This window comes from Epinephelus lanceolatus, chromosome 9 (assembly GCF_041903045.1).
Source record: "Epinephelus lanceolatus isolate andai-2023 chromosome 9, ASM4190304v1, whole genome shotgun sequence".
In the NCBI taxonomy this organism is placed as follows: Eukaryota; Metazoa; Chordata; class Actinopteri; order Perciformes; family Serranidae; genus Epinephelus; species Epinephelus lanceolatus.
The window spans coordinates 9,637,231-9,659,371 of NC_135742.1; the positions used below are offsets into that span (position 1 = coordinate 9,637,231).

The 22,141-nt window shown below is 42.2% G+C and overlaps 1 protein-coding gene across 4 annotated transcripts in view; it reads right to left on the bottom strand.

Annotated features, from left to right (window-relative positions):
- The window catches only part of LOC117253004 (coiled-coil domain-containing protein 60-like), a 73,011-nt gene extending 57,970 nt beyond the window's left edge, over positions 1-15,041 (bottom strand). For all 4 annotated transcript variants that reach the window (XM_078170544.1, XM_033620322.2, XM_033620321.2 and 1 more), the window contains exons 1-3: positions 14,673-15,041; positions 9,479-9,556; positions 9,042-9,118 (exon numbers count right to left, since the gene is read on the bottom strand). In XM_078170544.1, the coding sequence (XP_078026670.1) occupies positions 9,042-9,118; positions 9,479-9,556; positions 14,673-14,918 (401 nt within the window). In that variant the 5' untranslated portion in view covers positions 14,919-15,041. The remainder of the gene's footprint in view (positions 1-9,041; positions 9,119-9,478; positions 9,557-14,672) is intronic.
- Between the last annotated feature and the right edge of the window lie 7,100 nt (positions 15,042-22,141).

The following is a 22,141-nucleotide window of genomic DNA, read 5'->3' on the forward strand; positions in this document are numbered from 1 at the left end:
CACCTCGATGTTTCTTAATCATTTTTACATGAGTAGTTTGCCTTCTTGTGAGTGAAGGAGGCAGAGAGAAGCAGGTCAAGGTGTACGCTGCTATACGACGCACTTATTGTGAGCTGGTATGGAGAGTCAAGGTGGTGTGTGATCCTTTGTTGTTGGAATATTACAGGGTTGTATGTGCTTTCAAATGAAATAAAGGCCGTGGTTCAGCTTAGATGGATGCTGTTGATGTTGGAGGAGGCTCAGCAGTCATTCGGAATTCCAATATGACTGTGACTCTGAGATAAGCAGTCAAATATGTCAAATCACAAAGGCAATATCTAGAGAATAATGCAATAATGCAATATTATTGTTTATATACTCTCAGTGGAACTGTATTGAGAATAATATACTCTCAGTGGAATTATATCGAGATGATGTGAACATAATGTTTTCTTTTCAAATATTCTGCCATACAAATAAAAGATTTCAAACTGGCTGTAATTAGAAAACTCAGTTATTTAAAGGTGGGCGGCACGGTGGTACAGTGGTTAGCATTATCACCTCACAGCAAGAGGGTTACTGATTCGACCTCGGGGTGGAGGGTTGTCCCCATGTCAGTGTGGGTACTCTGGCTTCCTCCCACAGTCCAAAGACATGCAGGTTAATTGGCGACTCTAAATTGTCCGTATGTGTGAATGAGAGTGTGAATGGTTGTCTGTCTCTATAGCCCCTTTTACACTGCCAGATTTTCCTCGAATGTTGGGCCGTTTTGCTGGCAAGCTGCGAGCGTTTAGACACACAGAGTCGGAAAGGCGAGTTGATCCGAGGTGCCCAATTTTCCACCTCGTAGGGTAGTCATATTGGTGGAACCCTTTTAGTTTAAAAAGACCAAGGCGGCCTTCCGCAACGGGAGGGACTGTTGAAGACTTGTGGGAGGAGCTGTTGATGACGTGCAACCCACTGGCAGTGGATAAAAAGGAAACAGCTGATAGCAGGAATTAGCGAGCAGCTAGTAGCTAGAGGGAAACGCAAACCTGACAGACACTGTAAAGATGAGCAACTGGGGAAACAAGGAATTGCGCACTCTCCTTGCCCTCGCAAACGAAGAGGCCATTAACTGTCAGATGACGGGGACGGTGAAGAACAAGCCGATTTACGAAAGAATCGCCGCCTGACTAGCTACGGCTTCCCTTGGAGTACGTCACTGTTTACGTCACACGCTGAGCTACGTGTTTTACTTGCTCACGCCCCCCATTGCCCCAAAAAAAGATGCATTCTGTATAAACAAAAGTAGGCAGGCTGCAATTTTCCGCCCTCCCTGATTTTGTTTTTATACTGCCAATGCTGAAAAAAGACTGATTGGGCTTTCCTGCAAATTTGCACAATTCCTATCTAAAAAAGGCTTTTGTGTCAGCCCTGTCATAGTCTAGTGACTAGGCTGTACCCTGCCTCTCGTCCAGTGTCAGCTGGGACAGGCTCCAGCCCCCCCGCAAACCCTGAGAGGATAAGCGTTTGTGAAAATGAGTTATTTAAAAGTACACTGAAGAGTTTAAAAGCTTCTTCTGTTCAGAATTAGTCAGTTTTTGTTGTGACTAGCACACGCCAGACAAAAAAAGAAAGCTAGCAAGCAAAAATCAGACTGCATCCTTGAGGGCTGAAAAATGAAGCCAATGCAGAAGTGCCAACAACTGCAGTTCTTTCAAATGGCCACTTGAGGCTGACTCCAAAAGTCTATCCCCATAGACCCCCATGGTAAAATGCCCAATAATAGCAGAAATAAACATGTTTACAGTGTCGTACAAAAGTCAATTTGGGTCTCTATGGCTAATTTCAACATTCATGACAGCTGTGGGGGGCTGAGTTTTAATAGAACTCACCTATTTACATTTTATTAAGGCTTGTAATTATATATAATTAATGTGAATTTGTGAGTCTGAGCCAGATCCACACATGGGAGAAGTTTTCCTTGTGCTCTTTCTGACAGAAATCTATTCATCTATACAATCAGTTTTGCCGCTTTACCAATGAGATACAATGACATGCCACATGTCCATGTTTGCCACCACAAAATTTGCCCATCTCCACCTAAGCAGCACTCAAACATAGTTCCAAATTTATGTGCACTGAATTTGAAAGAGAGACTGAATAAGTAAGAAATATAGAAGTAAGGACTGTCAGTTTTCCACAGACCTCCATGCTGCTTTCTACTGTTTATGAACCAGGCCCATCCGTGACACTGAACATCACACATTGTAAAAAAACAAAACAAACAAAAAAAAAACGCTCACATAAATGGACTGATTTGGGTGGAAATGGGGTATGTGAAATTTTTGACATGACATTTCTTGCTGCAAATAAGTCAATTATTATTCTTTGTATTATGGTTTTCTACCCAATAAAGGTTTTACATCTTACTATATAATGAAGAAAACTCTGTCTGTGGGTGTGTCTGTGTGTCTGTTCCACGTTTTTCTCTCACTGACTTGGTCAATCCATGTGAAATTTGGCACAGTGGTAGAGGGTCATGGGAGGATGCCAATGAAGCAATATTACATCAATTGGCCAAAGGGGGGCGCTATAGCAACCCACTGAAATTGCAAACTTTGAATGGGCATATCTCATGCCCCATATGTCGTAGACATGAAACTTTGCACAGAGATGCCTCTCCTCATGAGGAACACATTTGCCTCAAGAACCCATAACTTCCGGTGATACAGATTTTCCGCCATTTTGAATTGTTTTGAAAAACACTTAAAATCGATCTCTTCCTAGGAAGTTTGACTGATCTGCATGAAACTCAGTGAACATAATCTAGGGACCAATATCTAAAGTTCCCTCTTGGCAAAAGTTGGAAAACTTACTAAAACTGAGCTTCTATAAGGCAATGAATATTGCGGAGGGCGTGGCTCATCACATAAAGGTGTATAACATCTCAAGGGTTTCACCCATCACCACGCAACTTTGTAGGCATATGACCACACATAATCTGAGGGGACCCCTCCATTATTGACCCCATCAAACAAAATGGGGGCGCTAGAGAGCTAATTTCTTATCTAGGCCTAACCGCCATATGGATTTTTACTAAACTTGGTAGATATGTAGGACAGGACGCCTCAAGGTGACTGGAGAAATTTAACTCTAATTGGCAACTGGGTGGCGCTATAACAACAGAAAAATGCTTAAAAATGGCTAAAATGCGACCGATCGCTGTGGCTCCCCCTGTGGACCAATGTTGTTGTTTTTTTCTAATTGACTAAGTCATGGTATGGTATGCTGTACATAATCGTGGAAACTGTCAGTGTGTCATTCTGTCAGTCAGTCATTCTGTCTGTCCCATGTTTTTCTACTCACTGATGTGGTCAATTTATGTGAAACTGCACATAGGCATTGAGGATTGGCATAGGTAGAAGGTGACAAATCTACCAATGGGTATGGACTACTTTGTATAAGCCTAGATAAGCCTAGAGCAGAATTTTTTGTCATGTAAGGTCTGTGGGCAGAGCAGGAGAAACATTGATGTGCATGTGCAATGTGCGATCAGCTGGTTTAACCAGGGAAGGACTCTAGTGCTCATGCTCTATGAGCCAGGGCAAGCTTGAAAAAAATATTTAAAGTTTGCAAATGTATTATGGAGGACGAAAAAGTATTCATTAGGTTTGTTCAACTTCATTCAGCTAACACAGTTGTGCACAAAATAAATAAATATAATAAGATGCAGCTTCAATTTCCTGATCAACATGAAGACGAGCGAGGGTCAGAGCCGCAGTGACCTTACAATATTCTCGTGACCTTTCCTTTACAGACGAGCTAGTTTTGTTTGCAAGGGTGAAACCACACAAGCAAAGGCACAAACGCCTGCATATGTTCCAACCCTCTGCTGCTCCGGTTCTTATTTGTTATCTAGTGAGCAGCTGGCTGGTAATATTTCGCCCACAAGTAGAGCCAAGCACTTCAGCCTAGGAGGGGGGCACAGAGCACTTGTGTTCCAGCATGCTAATTTGGCTCTATTCAGTGATACACCGAGTGCACCAGTTGAGCTCGGAGGCATGTCTGTTCTATTTGCATACCACCACACCCCTGATATTACTTATTAATCTTCAGATGTGACATCTAAGTCCAAAATGCAGCAGTCTTAATTAAAGTGTGTTTCTATCAGCATCGCTAATGACTCGTAGCTTCAAATGTGCAAAAAGTTTTTCCCTGGAGTAGCTGCCGGCTGCCAAGAGTGTGGGAGGTGGCTCAGTGACCTTGCCTCAGACGTGACTAATTTTGTTAGCTCTTTGTGCTAAAGTGACTCTTTCACTTAAGTTCAGCTAATGTTTTTTTTTTTTCCTCTCAAATTGATTAATATCTTCTAACGTGTAGGCAAGTGGGTGTCTCTCTGCTTGTGTTTGATGCACCACATGCACAAATGTTTGTGACAACAGCACCGGTCGTGTCTGAATGTAACATGAAAGCTGAACAATAATACGCTGAAGAGGGAGGGAGGGGGGGAGAGGGAGAGGGAGACAGAAGCAGACAGAAGAAAGCTGCAAAGTCAATGACAGGCTGGAGCATTTGGTGTGACAAGAAAATAAAAGGCATTGAGAAGAAGCAATGCATCGTCAATACGTAAACACACAATGAAACTTTTGTGTTTGAAAGCCAAGAAGCTCTGAAGTGAAACCCCATTATGCCTTTTCTCATCACCACCCGCCTGTCCTTCCAGTCAATAACAAGTTATTCTTCTTTGTGAGAGTGAATCATGACCACAAATCAGAGCCGGACTTGAAAAGCTCATTAAACATGACAATGCTTGGATGGGAGGCTTGATCGGTGGTTAAATATTGATTGCAATGTAAAAAATTTAGACATTTGTGCTCTGGGGGAGGGTGGAGGTGGTGGGGGACAGTTTTTAACAGATCAGATCATGGGAGCCCTTGGGTGGCAGCTTGTTGCCAGGCAACAAAAGAGATAGGGTTTGTGGTAGGTGAGGAATCTTTAGTGATTAGACCAACTAAGATGTTGTGTCTCCACTCACCGGCTCCACTCTCACATCATGATAAATTCCCATTTGTGAGTTTTTCAAGTTCCACTGACTCCCATATGATGTCAACAAGTTCGAAGACATTTGATAATTAAATCCCAATAACAAGTCTAGCAGAAGAATGCTACTCGGGAGGTATTATCCGTCAGCTACGACGTGACGAGAAACAGGACTCGTGGTAGTGTTGACAAGACAGCGTGGGATGTTTCATGTCAACATCGCCAGAGACAAATGGCAGACCACGACAACACAAGCTGGCGCAGTCATAAATGACAGAGCGCCACAGGCGAGGGTAAGAGCCAAAACGCTGATTAGGCTTTGTGGTGTCTACTGAGACAAAACGGGGAAAAAAACCAGCAAGAAATACAAAACCAGACTGGACTCTCATGGTATCTGCACACCACACAATTTCATGGAGCATCACAGTTTACCTCCATATTGAGACAGACAACAGTGACTGCATGCTTATGGTGAATGAAGATTTGGTAAGATCCAAAATGGCTATGTACACATGATGTAAATAACATTACAGTTGTGATGCAGGAACCTATCAAATTCAAGTGATAATCTTTAAATGTGTGTCCTAATTTCCACCTCATCTTTAAATGGAGACAATTATTACAGCTCTGTCTAGGTTTTGGGGATTACCTAAATTATGTGACAAATCCCCGTCCTACAGAGGAGGATTAGGGCCATTTGAAATACATTATTTGACACTATGTAATATTGTCGTCCCATTTTTATGATTTATTTTTTTGCTTTTATCTGAGAATTGTGATCTTTTCTCTGAATTCCATCTTTAATCACAGAGCTCCAATGATTTTTTTTCCCTCCCACACCACTCTTTCATTCTCCTGTTGACATATATTGAATTAATGAAGATCTTGACAAGGGATATATTACTTTCTATATCTGGATGTCTTAAAGTGTTATTGCACTCAGCAGCTCTCAGAGAGGAGAAAAAGGGAAAAGTTGTGTTTGAATCATCCAGTTTTCAAAACTTTGTTTGCAATTAGTTTAATGTCATGGTTATGCAAGTATTAGATTTTCAAAGTTATATAGCTTGGGAACTAATATAGATGTGCAGTCTTGATATATAACTTTATGATCAACACATGTCAAACAAACAAGTCGGGCTGCCTCCTGAAAGTAGGAGATTTAAGATTTGGTTGGCGACCCCTCAGTCAACTGAGAGTCTTTGGGTTTGGGTTTTTGGGTCAGTCAGTATGCAGTGTACTTCTGGGGACATTTTGGACCTGAAATTTAGCTGCAGAGTGAGCGCTCCTCGCTTTCACTACGCACTTCTCTACAGGCAGCTGCAGACACAGAGGCAGCTGCAGGAGCAGGAGAGTAGTATTGTGCAGGTTGACCCACAGCCCGCCCAGAGATTCGGGAAAGCTTGTTAGACAATATCTCAGGTTTGGCGGGCAGGTGATAAAGTCAAAAAGTAGCATTTTGATGAAGTTATTGATAACTTACATAAATTCAACTGACACTTTCTCTTCCCTTCGCTTTGTCTTTCTCACACAGCAAGCAGCTATTTACATTTTTTGGTCATAAAAATATTCCCCACTGCAAACATGCAGACCTAACACTATGTCCTAATAGCAAGCAACTGCCTCTCTGTCCTTCCTGAATCTGTTTAAGATCATACTTAAGATTTAACCATGTAAAAGATGGATGAGTACCTGCTGTCTTCCAACATTTGTTCATATTAAAACAGAAAACATATTTTATATTGAGATATTTGCTAAAAATGACAAACAATATAGCCAGCAGCAAGTAGGTTGTTGTTGGTGATGGTCATTACCGGAAAATGTAAGCAACAGTTTGCAGGTCAGGTTTGGGTCACTGACTAAGACGTTTGTTTACAAGTCAGGCAGGGTGGATTGGCTCACATAACGGGCTGCTGCGGATTTTAAAAAACAATGTCCTGCACATTACTAGAGGAGAAGATTTGCACTGTAAGCCTCAGAGTTAACTTTAACTTCTGCCTTCTGCTTAGAAGTGGTGAATTTACAGCTAACAGCAACTTAATGCGATACAATCTGTGGCTTTTGTTTCATATCTAGTGTTGGCGAAAAATATTGTTCCACATTTCCAGTCCATCATTAGCATAGTTAGCTTGTTAAGTAGTCTATATTACATGAATGTCACTGTCACATCGAACGTCCCGCTCAAACTGTTCTTATATATAATATATTCGCATTGAACAGCAAAATCTGATTCAACAACAAAACATAACTCTGAGTCAGGTACAGCCCTACAGAAAAGAATGTTAAACGAAACTGATTTTAGACCCAGCAGCACACCTTTGATAATGTTAATAGAGGAAAGTGACTATTTCTTGGCTGCTTCCTTTCTTTTTGCTTAGCTAGGCTAATCACCCACTGGCTCTACCTTCACACTCTACAATCTTCTCGTCTCACTCTCAGCAAGGAAAAAGAAAAGGCCAAATCCCAACAGGTGGAACTACACCTTTAATCAAAGTGATCAGGCGTCTCATCAAGTCTGTTTTTATAGATCACAACTTTTGCATGGGAAGTGGCGTACGCCGCTTTCAGGCCTCGTTTCGTGAGTACACAATGTTTATAAATGAGACGGCTGTACATTATCTGGAGTAACAAGGAAAAACACACTGCTGTTGTTAATTTTCCAATCTTCATTTTGTCTGCCAGGGAGCAAGTTAAATTACATTCCATTCACTTCCATTGTAGTGGGGTAGAAGGTCAAATGTCATCTGCAAATAAAACTTAAGTTATCAGCATGGCTGGAAATAAATGACATAACAAGCTACCTGTGATTTGGGTGAACTGACCCTTTAGTGTTATTACTGTGGTGAGAAGAGATAACAGTGATAATCAGGTGGTTCATTTAAGACAGTGGTTCTCAATCTGTTTTTTTGGCATTTGCACTTTATTGGACAGGCAAGCTTAACAGAGAAAGAGAGGTTGACATGGGATGGAATCAAACCCACAACCTCTCAGCAACAACGTCACCTTTGTACATGAGGCACCTGTGCTACCAGGTGAGCTCGTGGGCACTCCTGAGGGACACCTAAATTTTACCCATTAGATCACAGCTCCCAGTGGGATCAGATTTCACTTCAGGGGCCTCCATCCTCAAAGACATTGGCTGTTAGATATGATTAAGACCTGCGGTTGTCAACTACAGTTCAGAAGATAACATGGAGGAATTGAAACTTAATTTTGTAGTGAATTAATTAATTAATTAATTTTCTGCAGACCCCCTTGAGCTCCCTCAAGGTGCTCTCCGGACCCCTGGTTGAGAACCACTGCATCACGATACCCATTATGAAATGCAGAATTGCTGAAAAACAGACCACTGTGTATCAAATGTTTCCACCCAACTGCCCGAGCTGAAAAACAAAACCCGGCTGATTAAGTCTAAGAGGTCTGCTGTGGCCAGAGAAGCAGTGAGATGTATGAGCTTTCAACATGTGAGCTGACAGACAATGGGCTGCCATTTGGCCTAAAAGGCATCACAGCCCCAAATCATTACTACTGTATTCACTTGCAGGGATAAACAGCCACAATTCATCTGGGGGTTAGTATCTCCTGTGAAAATGGCAACCCCATAACACCTGTATGAATAATTCAGCACTCTGGGCTCTATCAGAGGCTGTCAGAAATGTCAGCCGGTTGGAAGTACCCTTGGCTGCCCCCAGAGGATGTTGTCTCTACACCCTGTGGTGGGGTTATGGGGTTGCACACACACTCACAACACACACGCTGGACCAAATGCCACAGCTTTTTCAGTGCCAGGACTCCACTGCCTGCAGGACACAGACGCACTGAAAGCTGAGCATACCTGCAGTGAGCAAACTGTTGCATATTTCCCTTCTTTTTTCATGAGCAATGTTATTGTTAAATGTGACTTTTTCCATAAATAGCTGCAGCTATTGCAGCCCTCATCTGTTTCAGGAGGAAAAGCAGCTAGACACCACATATTCATATCAACAGAAGGGATTCATTTGCTCCATATTTGCTACAACACCCACAGATGTGAGTCTCACCTGGCGTGGCCCAGATGCTTCCTCAGGGAAACGATATCTGCTCTTTTTCCAGCTTGGGTACGGCAAACTGGCAAACTCTAAAAAGAAAGTGGATAAAAACAAAGACATAAAAACAAAAGGACAAGCAGCCATTATCTTTTAGTCTTCTGAGTACCTCTGGAGCTCAGAGCACTTTTTCACCCATGAAAGACTCTGCCGCATCCCCATGTGACCTCTGCAGAGGCAAATTGGGCAGCGGGCCAAGAGTAAAGATTGTGACTCTAATATGACATCGCTTATGGAAATGACAGATAATCGGGCAATTAATCTCCACATAATTAACTGCAATGAGTAAAAAAACCTCCCCTTGCAAGATAAACTGATGTTTTCTACAATATAAATTAGATAACAGGATGTGAGAGGAGTATAAATGTGGGCTTAATGATTAACAGTCACACCTTACTTCCTCCTGTGGAATCTGGAGGGCTGCTGTTAATGGATTGGCCGACTATCTTCGGTGGGTCATCTGTAGTCGCCTATGAATAGATCATCACAGTGCAGGCAAAGGGGCATTAGCTCGAACCGGATATTCATGAGGATTTTCTATCTTCAGATTATTCATTTTACTTATTTAGGCATTTACAAAACACATTAAATCCAAGGGATAACATTTCAAAGTGAGTAATTTCCAACATGGTTTCAAACTTTCAAAAACATATGGAGGCATTTAACAAGAAATCATACGATAAAAATCCTTAAAGGGAGAGTTCAACCTAAAAATAAATCATACATATTTTTACTCTTTTCTGTGGTGCTGTTTTTCAGTCTAGATTGTTTTCGTGTGAGTTGCCGAGTGCTAAAGATATCAGCAATAGAGATGTCTGCCTTCTCTCCAATATAACAGAACTAGATGGCACTCAGCTTGTGGTGCTCAAAGCGCCAAAAAAATACATTTGAAAAACTCAACATCAATGTCTCTTTCCAGAAATCATGACCTGGTTTCTCAAGATAATCCACAGACCTTGTTGTGAGCAGTTTCATGTAGGAACTATTTTCTTTCTACTGAACTACACCCATGAACCGTATCACAGCACAGAAGGAAGTGTGCACCTAGTCGTGGATGAGAGGCACTTGCTTGTGACAGCACAAGCCGTCTTTCTCGGCTGAGTTGTAACATTAGCTAGCTCAATGGTGCTAAGTAAGCCAGCAGTAGATGCTCATTTCCTTCTGACCATTAGCTTCAACCAAAACCAAGACCCCAAGTGCAAAAGTGAAAGGAATGGAATACAGCTGTTGATCTGCTCTAACATCAGCTTTAATCAGCATGTCCTGCTGACTAGTTAGCTGCCTAATGTAGTGACTGAGCATTACAAAGGCAAAGGCACATGTTATTAGCTAATTAGGTTACACTCATAACCCTAGCCCTATGTAGTGCCCCAGGAATGAGTCTTAGAACCTGGAAATGAGCTAGCATTTTACCACTCACAGTTCCCTCGTCTCAAAATCAGTGTTTTTTTTTTTAATGGATTTTTGTTTTGATGCCTGAAATGAAGTCTGTGATTAACACAAGCTGAAGAGACTTTCACGTTTTGTTCTATGAAATAAAATACATCAGTAAATACGCCGCTCGTGAACTTTGAAGCTTCAATGTGTCTTAAAAAAGGTGGTTGCTACAAGTAGCTAAATGTGACTACAGAACGTCATGATGCAGAGCCACAGCAAACAAGACTTCACAGCCTCATTCTGGTGGCAACTTTGAGTCATACAATGGAGATGTAGTTTGTTTATAGCTGAAGGTTAGCTTTTTACTTCTGGTGAATGCATTTAGGCTTTAAATATCATGAATGTGGTGATCATCTGTTAAGATTGTCATGCTGAACAAAACATGCAAGTATCATAAACATTTGTTTACCACAGAGCTTATTTCTGCAATAATCTAAAACTAGTCCATATCCACTGAGTGCACAGATGCCCACGTGCAGTTTCACATGGTGTGTGTTTGGGATACAGGTCATAGGAAATTGCAGATTAAATAGTCAACTGAACCCATTAAGAAGAGCAATGTATTCAGACAGAGCTTTTGTGAATTTGATAGTACAATTGCAGCCACAGCGGTCGGTCGCATTTTAGCCATTTTTAAGAATTTTTCTGTTGTTATAGCGCCACCCAGTTGCCAATTAGAGTTAAATTTCTCCAGTCACCTTGAGGCGTCCTGTTCTACATATCTACCAAGTTTAGTAAAAATCCATATGGGCCTAGATAAGAAATGAGCTCTCTAGCGCCCCCATTTTGTTTGATGGGGTCAATAATGGAGGGGTCCCCTCAGATTATGTGTGGTCATATGCCTACAAAGTTGCGTGGTGATGGGTGAAACCCTTGAGATGTTATACACCTTTATGTGATGAGCCACGCCCTCCACAATATTCATTGCCTTATAGAAGCTCAGTTTTAGTAAGTTTTCCAACTTTTGCCAAGAGGGAACTTTAGATATTGGTCCCTAGATTATGTTCACCCAGTTTCATGCAGATCGCTCAAACTTCCTAGGAACAGATCGTTTTTAAGTATTTTTCAAAAAATTCAAAATGGCGGAAAATCTATATAACCGGAAGTTATGGGTTCTTGAGGCAAATTTGTTCCTCGTGAGGAGAGGCATCTCTGTGCAAAGTTTCATGTCTCTATGACATACGGGGCATGAGATATGCCCATTCAAAGTTTGCAATTTCAGTGGGTTGCTATAGCGCCCCCCTTTGGCCAATTGATGTAATATTGCTTCATTCGCATCCTCCCACGACCCTCTGCCACTGTGCCACATTTCACATGGATTGACCAAGTCAGTGAGGAGAGAAACATGGAACAGACACACAGACAGAGTTTTCGTCATTAGTGAGATCCAATGAAAAAACCCCATTAGCTTTTTGAAGAGGGAACCAGGGCAAAGCTAACTTCCGCATCGTCCTACAGAAAAACATAATTCCTGGAGCACTCTATAGGAACAGTACCTAGGGGAGTAGGGGTAGACCCCAGGTTAGACGTCAGCCTTGTTTTTTGGTACACAAAGTACTGGCAAGTTAAATAAAATGCTTCTGTCTTCAGCACATCTGCAGAATTTACTTTAACATCACCAATCATGGTATTTCGACTTCAAAATCGAAACGTCTGCCCCCAAGAGAGTGTTTCTCCCTTACTGATGACAGCTGGCACAACTTTAAATCAAGCCACCACTCAAAGTCTGACCACAGATCAATGACTAAAAGCAAGCCAAAGATCGTCTATTGTTCCCAATCAGTCTTGAGCCTTCTTTGTTTTGTTCACAGAGTCATCTTTCACTCACTGGTTCACATCCTTTCGTAGCCATGGAAAATCAACCTCTTAACCTATACTGACCATTCAGCAGGTCACTTGGTAGAAAGTCAAGCTGTGCAGCAAAACGCTGTTCGAACTTAGAGAACTTGGGATCTCAATGTTGACAATACCAACTATGGCAGGCTGAATTTTGGGGGGACATGTGTCTAAAATGGTGGACAAGCCATCGAGGATATCTCCATTTAATGATGGTGCAGCCATAAAAACAATGAAATCTTGTTGTTTGACTATTTAAATCACTGTCAATGCGATATATCTTCAATGAAAAGTTGATTACAGAATATGAAAGTGCCAGACAGGATTATTTTCCCAACTGTTACGTTAGGGAAAAGGAAAAAAACTGCTGAATTGTTGGTGGTTAATGCAGTTAAAAGTGCTACTCCCCTAAATGTCATGACTTTTTTAGATTTATGGCAAAGCAGCAGATGAACTGGACAAGGACCAAGCTGAGCTCAGGTCTTCGAGCTGCAACATCCAAAGGACAAAAGAAGGTGCCAGAGAGCACGGAAATGCCACGGCCATCATATTTCACAGCGAGGCTCCTCTCTGAGCGATCCCTGTCTCTGCTCGGCCCCTGCTCCGCCCCACCGTCTCTCTTCATCTTCCTCCTCACCCTCCTTCTCCTCATCATCCCCTTGTCCCCACACGCTTCTGCTGATGGATGAGCTCATTTGCTGCAAATCTCTTTCGAGTCAAACCGGGACACTGTTGTTGCCTCTCTGCCACGTCGGTGGACACAGAGAACAGAGACCTCAGCGTATGAATACTGTATGTGCACACACAGGAGGTGCATGCTCCAATACATACATGTAATAGGAAAACTGTTCTTTCTGCAGCCTGTGTGTTTCCATCAACACCCAGGAGGAACACACACACCAAACAATGTTGTTAGTATTGCATTTGTCTTAACAGCACCACAGAGAGCTGAATCAAAAGCATTGTAAATGTAATAACACAGAGCAGGAAACTGCAGACGATGAGATTGCCTTGTTTTCCCTCCTTGGTGATTTACAGTGTATACCGGCCGATTCTTGTTCACTGTAGTCATAGAGACAATGGATTGGCAACAGGCAAGGCTTAACCAATTCAGCAAATACATTTCTTCGGCCAATACCATCGTTTTATGTTACACTGAGGTTCAAGCACCGCTCCGTATTATTTCTGACTCATCGCTGGCTGCAATAACTTGTAAAACTGCTTTCCCAAAATGTATTTTCATAGATAAGCCACTCCATTCTGATGTGTCAGTTTTGATATAGACCACGTCTCTCTATTCGCCGGCCAGCCTCAGCGACTGAGCCAGCCTCACAATAACTATGATGAATGCAGTGTCCACGGGAACAAACCAGCCATTTGACACTTCATCCCCCTTGATGCATTAGCCGCTAATATCCCGTGGATCTGTGGCGGGCTGTTTGAAGCCTCATGAGTCGATGTGACTTGCCACCGCCGAGCCCTCCCCTGAGCATAGGTGACTGTAATCATCGCACAATTGGCAATGTCTTACTTCAAATGCATTTGTTAGTGGGAACAGGCTTTGGGGGGATCAGACGCAGCATCTGTGTTGCTGATTATGAAAACTGACTCTGCAGAGCCCACCGGGCCTTCAAAACTATCTCTGAGATCCTCTCAAACTCAAATCACACGCTGAGGATGGTAAAAATAAACTGAGCCATGGGTGTGTTTCCCGTCCTTTGACTGCACGTCCAAGATGCGTTTTCATCTGGGCTAGAAAATTTCATTTGTGACACACTCAATGTGCTTGAGGGCAGTCAGCGAGCATTTAAAAAGGTCTTGGATTGGACAGCTCTGTTCAGAGGACGGGGGGGCAGCTGGGGTTACTGATGAATGAGAGATAGAAGCGCTGCCATGAAATGAAAGGGATCACACACATATACACAGACAGATATGAAAATATCACTTGAGAGGGGCATTAGCAGTTCAAGGGAGGAAAGGCAGGAGGGATGATGAAGACTTTCTAATCTTTAACAGCTGCCAGATGCGATGGGATGAATCAGAAATCACAAAAAAGATAGCAGAGACAGAGAGAGAGTTTGGGTTGCTTCAAATGAGCCTTTTTTTATTTTGGGTGAGATAAATAAACTGCCAGCCATCTTTGAAGTTAATCCTGATTCAAAGCATCAAAATGATTTGATGATGATGTGTTTACAGGGGTAGTGGTGGGGGAAGTCATCTGAGAGAAGATATTATACAGTCTGACGTTCCCTTTTATACACACAAAGACAAACAAAACAAACTGTAATGAATAATAACTAACAGCTGAAATACCTTCCACACGTGTTGTTGTCTCACACTGCGCAGGATCACTGGTTTAGTCTCAAGATGGGAGGGAAGTCTGGGGGGCTCACTCGGTCTCCGCGGTGCCTCCAGGCAGCCACGCCGGCTCACCTGCAGCTGTCGGCGGGGATGAGTCTCCAGGGAGTCCGGCTCCTTCAGACCCGGACGTCCAGTGACGTTGCTGCTCCGCGCACACACCAAACGACTCGAATACAGCGTAGAGTTTCGATTAATCATGATGAGCGTATTGTCAAGAAGTCGACTAAAGTTGTGCAGAAACACCGACAAATAATTTTACTGAATAAACTGCGTTAAAGTGTTCAAACATTTCTGCCAACTCCACGCGTTGTTGCCCCGCGACCTCCGTCTCTCATGGCAACGGCAAAGAAAGCTCCGCCCACAAGGAAGTGAAAGTTACACTACTATGTGGCCAAAAGTATGTGGACACCCCTCCTACCTTTGTGTTCAATATAATGTTGTAAATCAGCTGAGATTATACAGCCTCATGAAGCTGTTAACATTTCAGCCTCTTGTTTGGTTAGTAAATAATAAATAAAGTCTGTGGTCGCAACTTGACAGCTAATTATATGCAGACTGTGATTTCAACCACTTTAATGTGAAGCACTTCAACAGGTGGATGAAAGTCTGACTAGTTAGTGCGATACAGAGGCATGGTATCATCATGACAGACCAACCACTATTCATATCTACAAGTGAAAATATAAAAGAGATTGTAATGCTTTATTTTAAGCTGGACATTTCATGATGACTGATTTAAAAAAAAATGACCATAGGATTTACTGGTCCATCTACATCCCAACCCTCACCTATGGTCATGAGCTCTGGGAAGTGACGGAAAGAATGGGATTGTAGATACAAGTGGCCGAAATGAGTTTCCTCCTCCGGGTGGCTTGGTTTGGAGGGTGAGGAGCTCGGAGTAGAGCTGCTACTCCTTCGAATCAAAAGGGGTCAGTTGAGGTGGTTCGGGCGTCTGATCAGGATCCTCCTGGGTGCCTCCTGTTAGAGGTGTCCCGGGCACGTCCCACTGGTAGGAGGCCCCGGGGCAGACCCAGAACACGCTGGAGGGATTACATATCTCATCTGGCCTGGGAACGCCATGGGGTCCCCCAGGAGGAGCTGGAAAGCGCTGCTAGGGAGAGGGACGTCTGGGGTGCTTTGATGGATGGATGGATGGATGGATGGAGCATAGAATCTAAAGTCAGGTAATTTGGGACAATATTTGGTAGATTACTAAGAAAACCACCTCAAACTCTTAAGGGTACCTTAAATGTTACTTTTAGGACTTGTTATAGTTCTCTGCTATATTTCTATAAAGAAAATATGTTCATTCATTTTTACATAACCACTTATCCTGTTGGGGGTCACAGGGGGCTGGAGCCTATCCCAGCTGACAATTGGCAAGAGGCAGGGTCAGGTCATCAGACTATCACAGTGCTGACACATAGAGACAGACAACCATTCACACTCACATTCACACCTACAGACAATTTAGAGTCACCAATTAACCTGCATGTCTTTGGATTGTGGGAGGAAGCCGGAGTACCCGGAGAAAACCCACGGACACATGAGTTCGAACTAGCGACCTTTTTGCTGTGAGGTGACAATGCTATGCACTGCATCACCACGCCGCCAAGTAAAATAAACTTTGGACCTTTGACAGTCCCGTGCAGAGACATTTTTGGAGGCAGGTGGTCAAGGAAATTTAGAAAAAAGAAAAGTTAAAAAATGATGTTAGACACAGTAACACATTGTGCTTACATATTTATTTTACTACCATTACAGTGATGCAAACAAGGGCGTCATTTTGTTTAAAGTTTGTGAAGGACATGTATCGAGTAGGGAGGTCTGGGAGTCTGGGAAGTTTTGAGCCTCCAACACTCCATTTCATGCATTCTGGTGAATTTTTTTTCTGCATCAATTTATGACAGAAATGTCTTGATTTATGTAGAGGGAAACAAAATTTGATTTAAGTGCATTAATTGTGGTGACTGTGACAACGGACGTGATGAGCGAGGGGCAGGCCTCTTGCAAACTGGTGAAATTAAAACTCAGATGCTATTGTCAGGCATTACAACATGCTTTTGATGGCGAAATGATGCCATGGGCCAAATTTGAAACTTAAAATATCAAATAAAAACTAGAATATTGAATTAGAAAAAGAAACAAAAAATAAATGTCTTGCAAAAGAGGACACTTATGTAGTCAGAGGGCAGGTGCTTGAGCACTACCTGGAGTCTATCTATGCACGTGCCTGACCTTCAAACAAACCAATGACATGATCAGGTCAAATGGGACAGCTGGTTAGATAATACGGGACAGTCATGTTTGTTTTTAAATGGTTAAATCCATTTACCGGCTCAGTAAGTAATTCATTAAATCATTAATATAACCTCTGGCTATTTATTAAAAAAAATGTCCAACTTTTCTGTCACGCTTTCCCTGTTCTTTTACTGTGCCATATTATCTACACTGAATATGTGTGTGTAGCAGTTATGGCTCATTCTGTACTACTGTGGCTGACGGACTCACTGCATCATCTTTAATATCTTTTAAGTGACAAAAATACTATAAATATGACAGGGTGGCACACAATAGCATAAGTGATTTTATGGCACTAAAAACATGCTGGTTTCACTTTAGAAAAACATTCAATTTTATCTGAAAGCATTAAGTACTCACTCAAAACCCTTTCTCATATTGACTATTATGCTAATGCTTTTAATGTATTTATGTAGTTGAGGGTGACAGATCTGCTCAGCAGATTTAGGCTATACAAAGCAGCAAACATGAAAATTCATGTAAGTGATGGTTGAACCATGGACAGAAATTACACCTGTGAAGCATTTTAATAGGTGAGTCATTCATAATTAAATCAATTGGAGGCTGTGAACAAACTTATATGGGTCTGATAACATTTCAATTAATCAAAATCAGATCTAACAGGATGCAAGTGTTTCCATGACTTCCTGTGCAGACTGATGGCTAGTCTATTATAGTGGTTTCCAGCTGGTGGGTCGCAGGTCCATTCTGAATGGACTGCAAGTGACTCGGGAACGTGTCATGATTGTAAAAAACACACTGTATTTTGACATACAGTGAATTTCTGGGGCATAGCTTTTATTTTGAAGTGCCATTTCCTGCTGTACAGTGAATGATTAGCAAACTAGCTTGTGACATGGCCAAACACAAGTATGAAGCTGAATATACGTATAACTGTGTGGACCTTGAAACTAATGACTAAGGAGAAATCTGGACCCCGTGGCTGGACCAGTTGGGTACCACTGCCCTATGACATCACAAATTTGAGTTTAAGCACTCTAATTTTTGAGTTTTTTGAGAATTGTGCTAAGATTTTGGACTCTCTGACCCCACCACCATGGGTGAAGTTCACCTTTAACTCAGTTTTATGTAATTATGTAGTTGCAACATTTTGCCTTTGTATGGCAATATAAGCAGTGGTATAGTGGAGAGTATACACAGGTTTATGGGGTGTAACCACCTCTTTGGCTGTTTACACTTTATCGTTCTATCAGCCAAAAAGCCACTGGAAAATAAAGGAGAGTATACCCACTTCCTCCTCAGTAACCTAGCCATCTACCAAATAGTACGCCCATCTTATCAACTGCATTGCGAATTGGTCATTATCAATACTAAAACTGGATAACATCATGCTAAGACATCAATTCCATTGAGAATAGATGTATTTTTAAGTGTATTTTTAAATGTTTATCGTCTTTTTTCACAGCAGACAGTTTGACTCTTACAGCACAAGAAGACCTCCAATTAATAACATTTATGATGACTCTGTTCCACTAAATGTCCCACTAAGTCTCACCAGTGAGACAGCAGGCGAAGTCCTGAATGTGACACACTGCACCTGTGTAATTTTCTACCATCACAAGTCAAAATCCCTATTATTAAACACCTATGGTCAGAATAAGGCCACCCAAGGAAAAGCACAGGTGTTAGCCTACTAATGACATTAACGATGGCTCTGTTCTTTTACATTGTCCCAGTTAGCAATGGCACTGTGAATCAGCATGGACAATACCAGGACCCTGAAACTGAAGCAGCTAAATGGAACTCAGCCATATCAATCTTATTATTTATATGTGTGTTTTTTATTTAGAATGTCTGTCATTAATGTCTGTTTGTCCCACTCTCATAAGAGTTACCTGCACACATGACTGTAGAGTAAACACTGGATGCTTATCCTCGGCGACATTAACTTGTTTTCTTCATTTAGATTCAAATCATTCACCGGTGAGATTATAGATATTATAGAACTGTCAATCACACTGAAAATATTGTGACAATCAGCTGAGGTGAGCCAAAGCTTCTGTGATAATTGGCTTTGCTCTGTGTGAGTCTACATGCAATCAATCCACATTAATAAATCAAGATAATGTTGCAGAATCAATAATAATTTTCCCACAGGTCATTAATCTACTTCCATCTCTCCAGCAGCAGTTCAGTCCCTGCCGCTCTGATCCACCGGAAAAACTCTCAACCTGCTAATTGTAAAAATTACACCCCAATCACCTCGTGACCAATTATCTGTCTTAGCAAGTAGACAAAGAATAAAAAAGTGTTGAAAAACATGATGGACCATCATGACGAGTTTACCGAGCTGGACTGATTTGATCCGCTGCCACTAATTAACATCAGCAGAAAAGGAACTAATCAGTGAGATCAGCTGCTGGTGTTTGGATGGAAACCTGCATGTGCGAGTGTGTAAATGTTGTTTTCTGTTACGTACAACAGCGAGCCCACACAGTAATTTATCCTGTGATAAATTATCTCATCAAGGACAAAGAAAGGACAGATGAGATTAGAAGAAAATAAGATTAAGAATTAAGAGTTAAATCTGATATAGAAATACAATTTGGCAGTTTATCTATTTATTATTAGTTTAGTTACTTCTCATTTCTATTAGTTCTGTGGAAACATTTTATGCTTACTTTCTATCAAGATGGCTGCTTACTGTTCACTGTAAATTGTGAAACGTGGTGACAGTGGCGTCCCCAAAGTGGGGCCAGGGGAGCATGACCATCCTGATACAACTGCTGCCCCCCAGGCAGAAATAAACTGAAATCAGAGGCTGCCATTACCGCCTTTAAGAGGTTGCAGGACGCTCAGTTTTTAAAGTGATAGTTCGACATTTTGGTAAATTCGTCTATTGCCGTAATCCCTATAGTCATATGGGGAGGTACATTACCTTTAATTGTCAGTGCCTGCTGTTCTGAGATTGGTGGGGCAGAGCTGCCTGCTTCTCAGCGCACAAAATAGAGGTGAACCGTACGGCCCCCTCTCTCCCTCAAAACTAATCAAATACACCATCAAATGACTCCAAAACGCTCTTGTGGACAACTTGTAGCTTACACATTCACCATGCTATGAATAATATTGTAATATTACGAGAAAGAGTTGTTTGAAATCACTCCACCCAGCAAGTACTGTATGACTGGAATGTAGTTCCGGCTGTGCATTTGGCTTCAAAACAACTCAGTCTCGTAATATTACATTATTTTTGCAGCTGCGTTTGCTGTGCAGCTCTGCCGGACAGCGGGAGTCACGAGGACCCACGAGATCTCACGAATTCACGCATAATTGCGCAATATAACAAGATGTAGTTTGTATAAACAGAACCACAAAACCAGAGGAGTAGTAGGAAGACATCTCGGTGCACCTCCATGATTAATATCTCCTCGTCCATGGTGTCAACAGGGTGAAATGATGTCTGAAAACCTCTGACCTGTTGACTTCAGGCCTGCCTCCGCCCATTATGACATTTTCAAGGTGTAGTGCAGGGAATATGAACGTGAACACTGTGTAGTTTATTATTATTTTGTTTCTGTGCACAACTTCCTGCCCTGCACGATCTGCTCTGTGCTGAATTGCTGCGTTGTGCTCTGGCGTCCGGCAAAAATGGATGTCCTGAGCATCTGTTGCGGAGGGCTCCAGAGCGCCACAGCTGAGACTCACACATTGGCTAGAATTGAAAGGTATCAGCTCTGCCGCCGTTCCGAAGCACAGACGCAACCAACACGCATCTGGTGGAATTTGGGGGTTAGGCTCGCATCCAGTTTTTCCCAGTGGCCACTTGAGGTATTGCAGCAAAAAATATCCCCTGCAGCCTAGCAAGTACTTTCCACATAGGCCACCATTATAAAAGAGATGTCAGTAAAACTACTGACAGGACAACTTTAATTGCAGAGATCAGTTATGACTCTTTTTATTATAATTTTTTGATCCATGCAGGTTTTATATTTGTAAATCTTTCCTCAGGATGAGAAAAGCGATTTAGAAATCTGAGTCATCACTATGTTAAGTCTATATGCGCCAGGCAAGTAACTCCATTAAACTAAATAGGCATCATTTTCACGTCTGATATCTACTTATTATTATACATGTATGCCTTATTTAAGTGTGGAGATGAGTGATACTGACATATCTTAAAACAATATGTCAATGCTGTACAGTGATCTCACTCAAAAGTTTCACCTTTCATACTCAGTTTTCCCAACTAGTTTTGACAAGTAGCATGAACATCTTGGTGCATGGTGGGCATGTGTGCCTTTAATGTGAACAGGATGGAAGTCTCTATTGATGGTTGAGACAGAGGAACCAATTTTTCAGGCGACTCCAGCAGCAGCAGCAGCAGCAGTGAAACCCAATTTAACCTCTCACAGCATATCCTACAGACAGAATCTGTGGGTGAGGCATCACACAAAGTGTCAGAAACATCTGTTCAATCTGTTTTGTGCTCCAGTGGACAGTATGCCAAGATCTCAGGGCACACGGCTCTAAAAATGAAACACTGACAAGTCTGTCACACTTGATAAAAGAGGGAACAATAATAATCCTGTTGAAACTGCCGAGCCAAAGAAAAATGGAGCGGAAGAGAGCTTTGTACACTCAATACACACACATGTCGCCGAAATGTTTCAGATAACGCACAAAAAAAAGATCATTTTGTGTCCTCCTCAGCCTCTAGCTGAGGTATTTCATGCCCCAGACAAACCACTGCCAGTGTGGGTCCTTTGAGGGGTGAGACATACTATCACTGGCTCATGACAGCACTGAGGAACCCAGTCACCAATGACAGGATAGAGTTCACTGGGATGTGAGAAGAACGGCTTTCAGGCAACAGATGCAACAGTTCAAAGACAAACCAGCCTCAGCCAACTGCCCGCTATTTGCCATCGCACCCTTAAAAGTTATAAATACAACTAATTAGTCTGCCGCCTTCCTCAGGCCAGCAAGAGGTAACGGCCTCCCCTCCCCTCCACACCCATCACCTCATGCCCACACACCCTTCTCATGGGACTGGCATGAGTGCTTAATAAGTGCTAAAACAGACAGGAGAGCAGTATATAAAGCCCCTCGGAGATTTCTCCATCTCACCACCCTTAGCATTCCCTCACTCATTAAGCAGA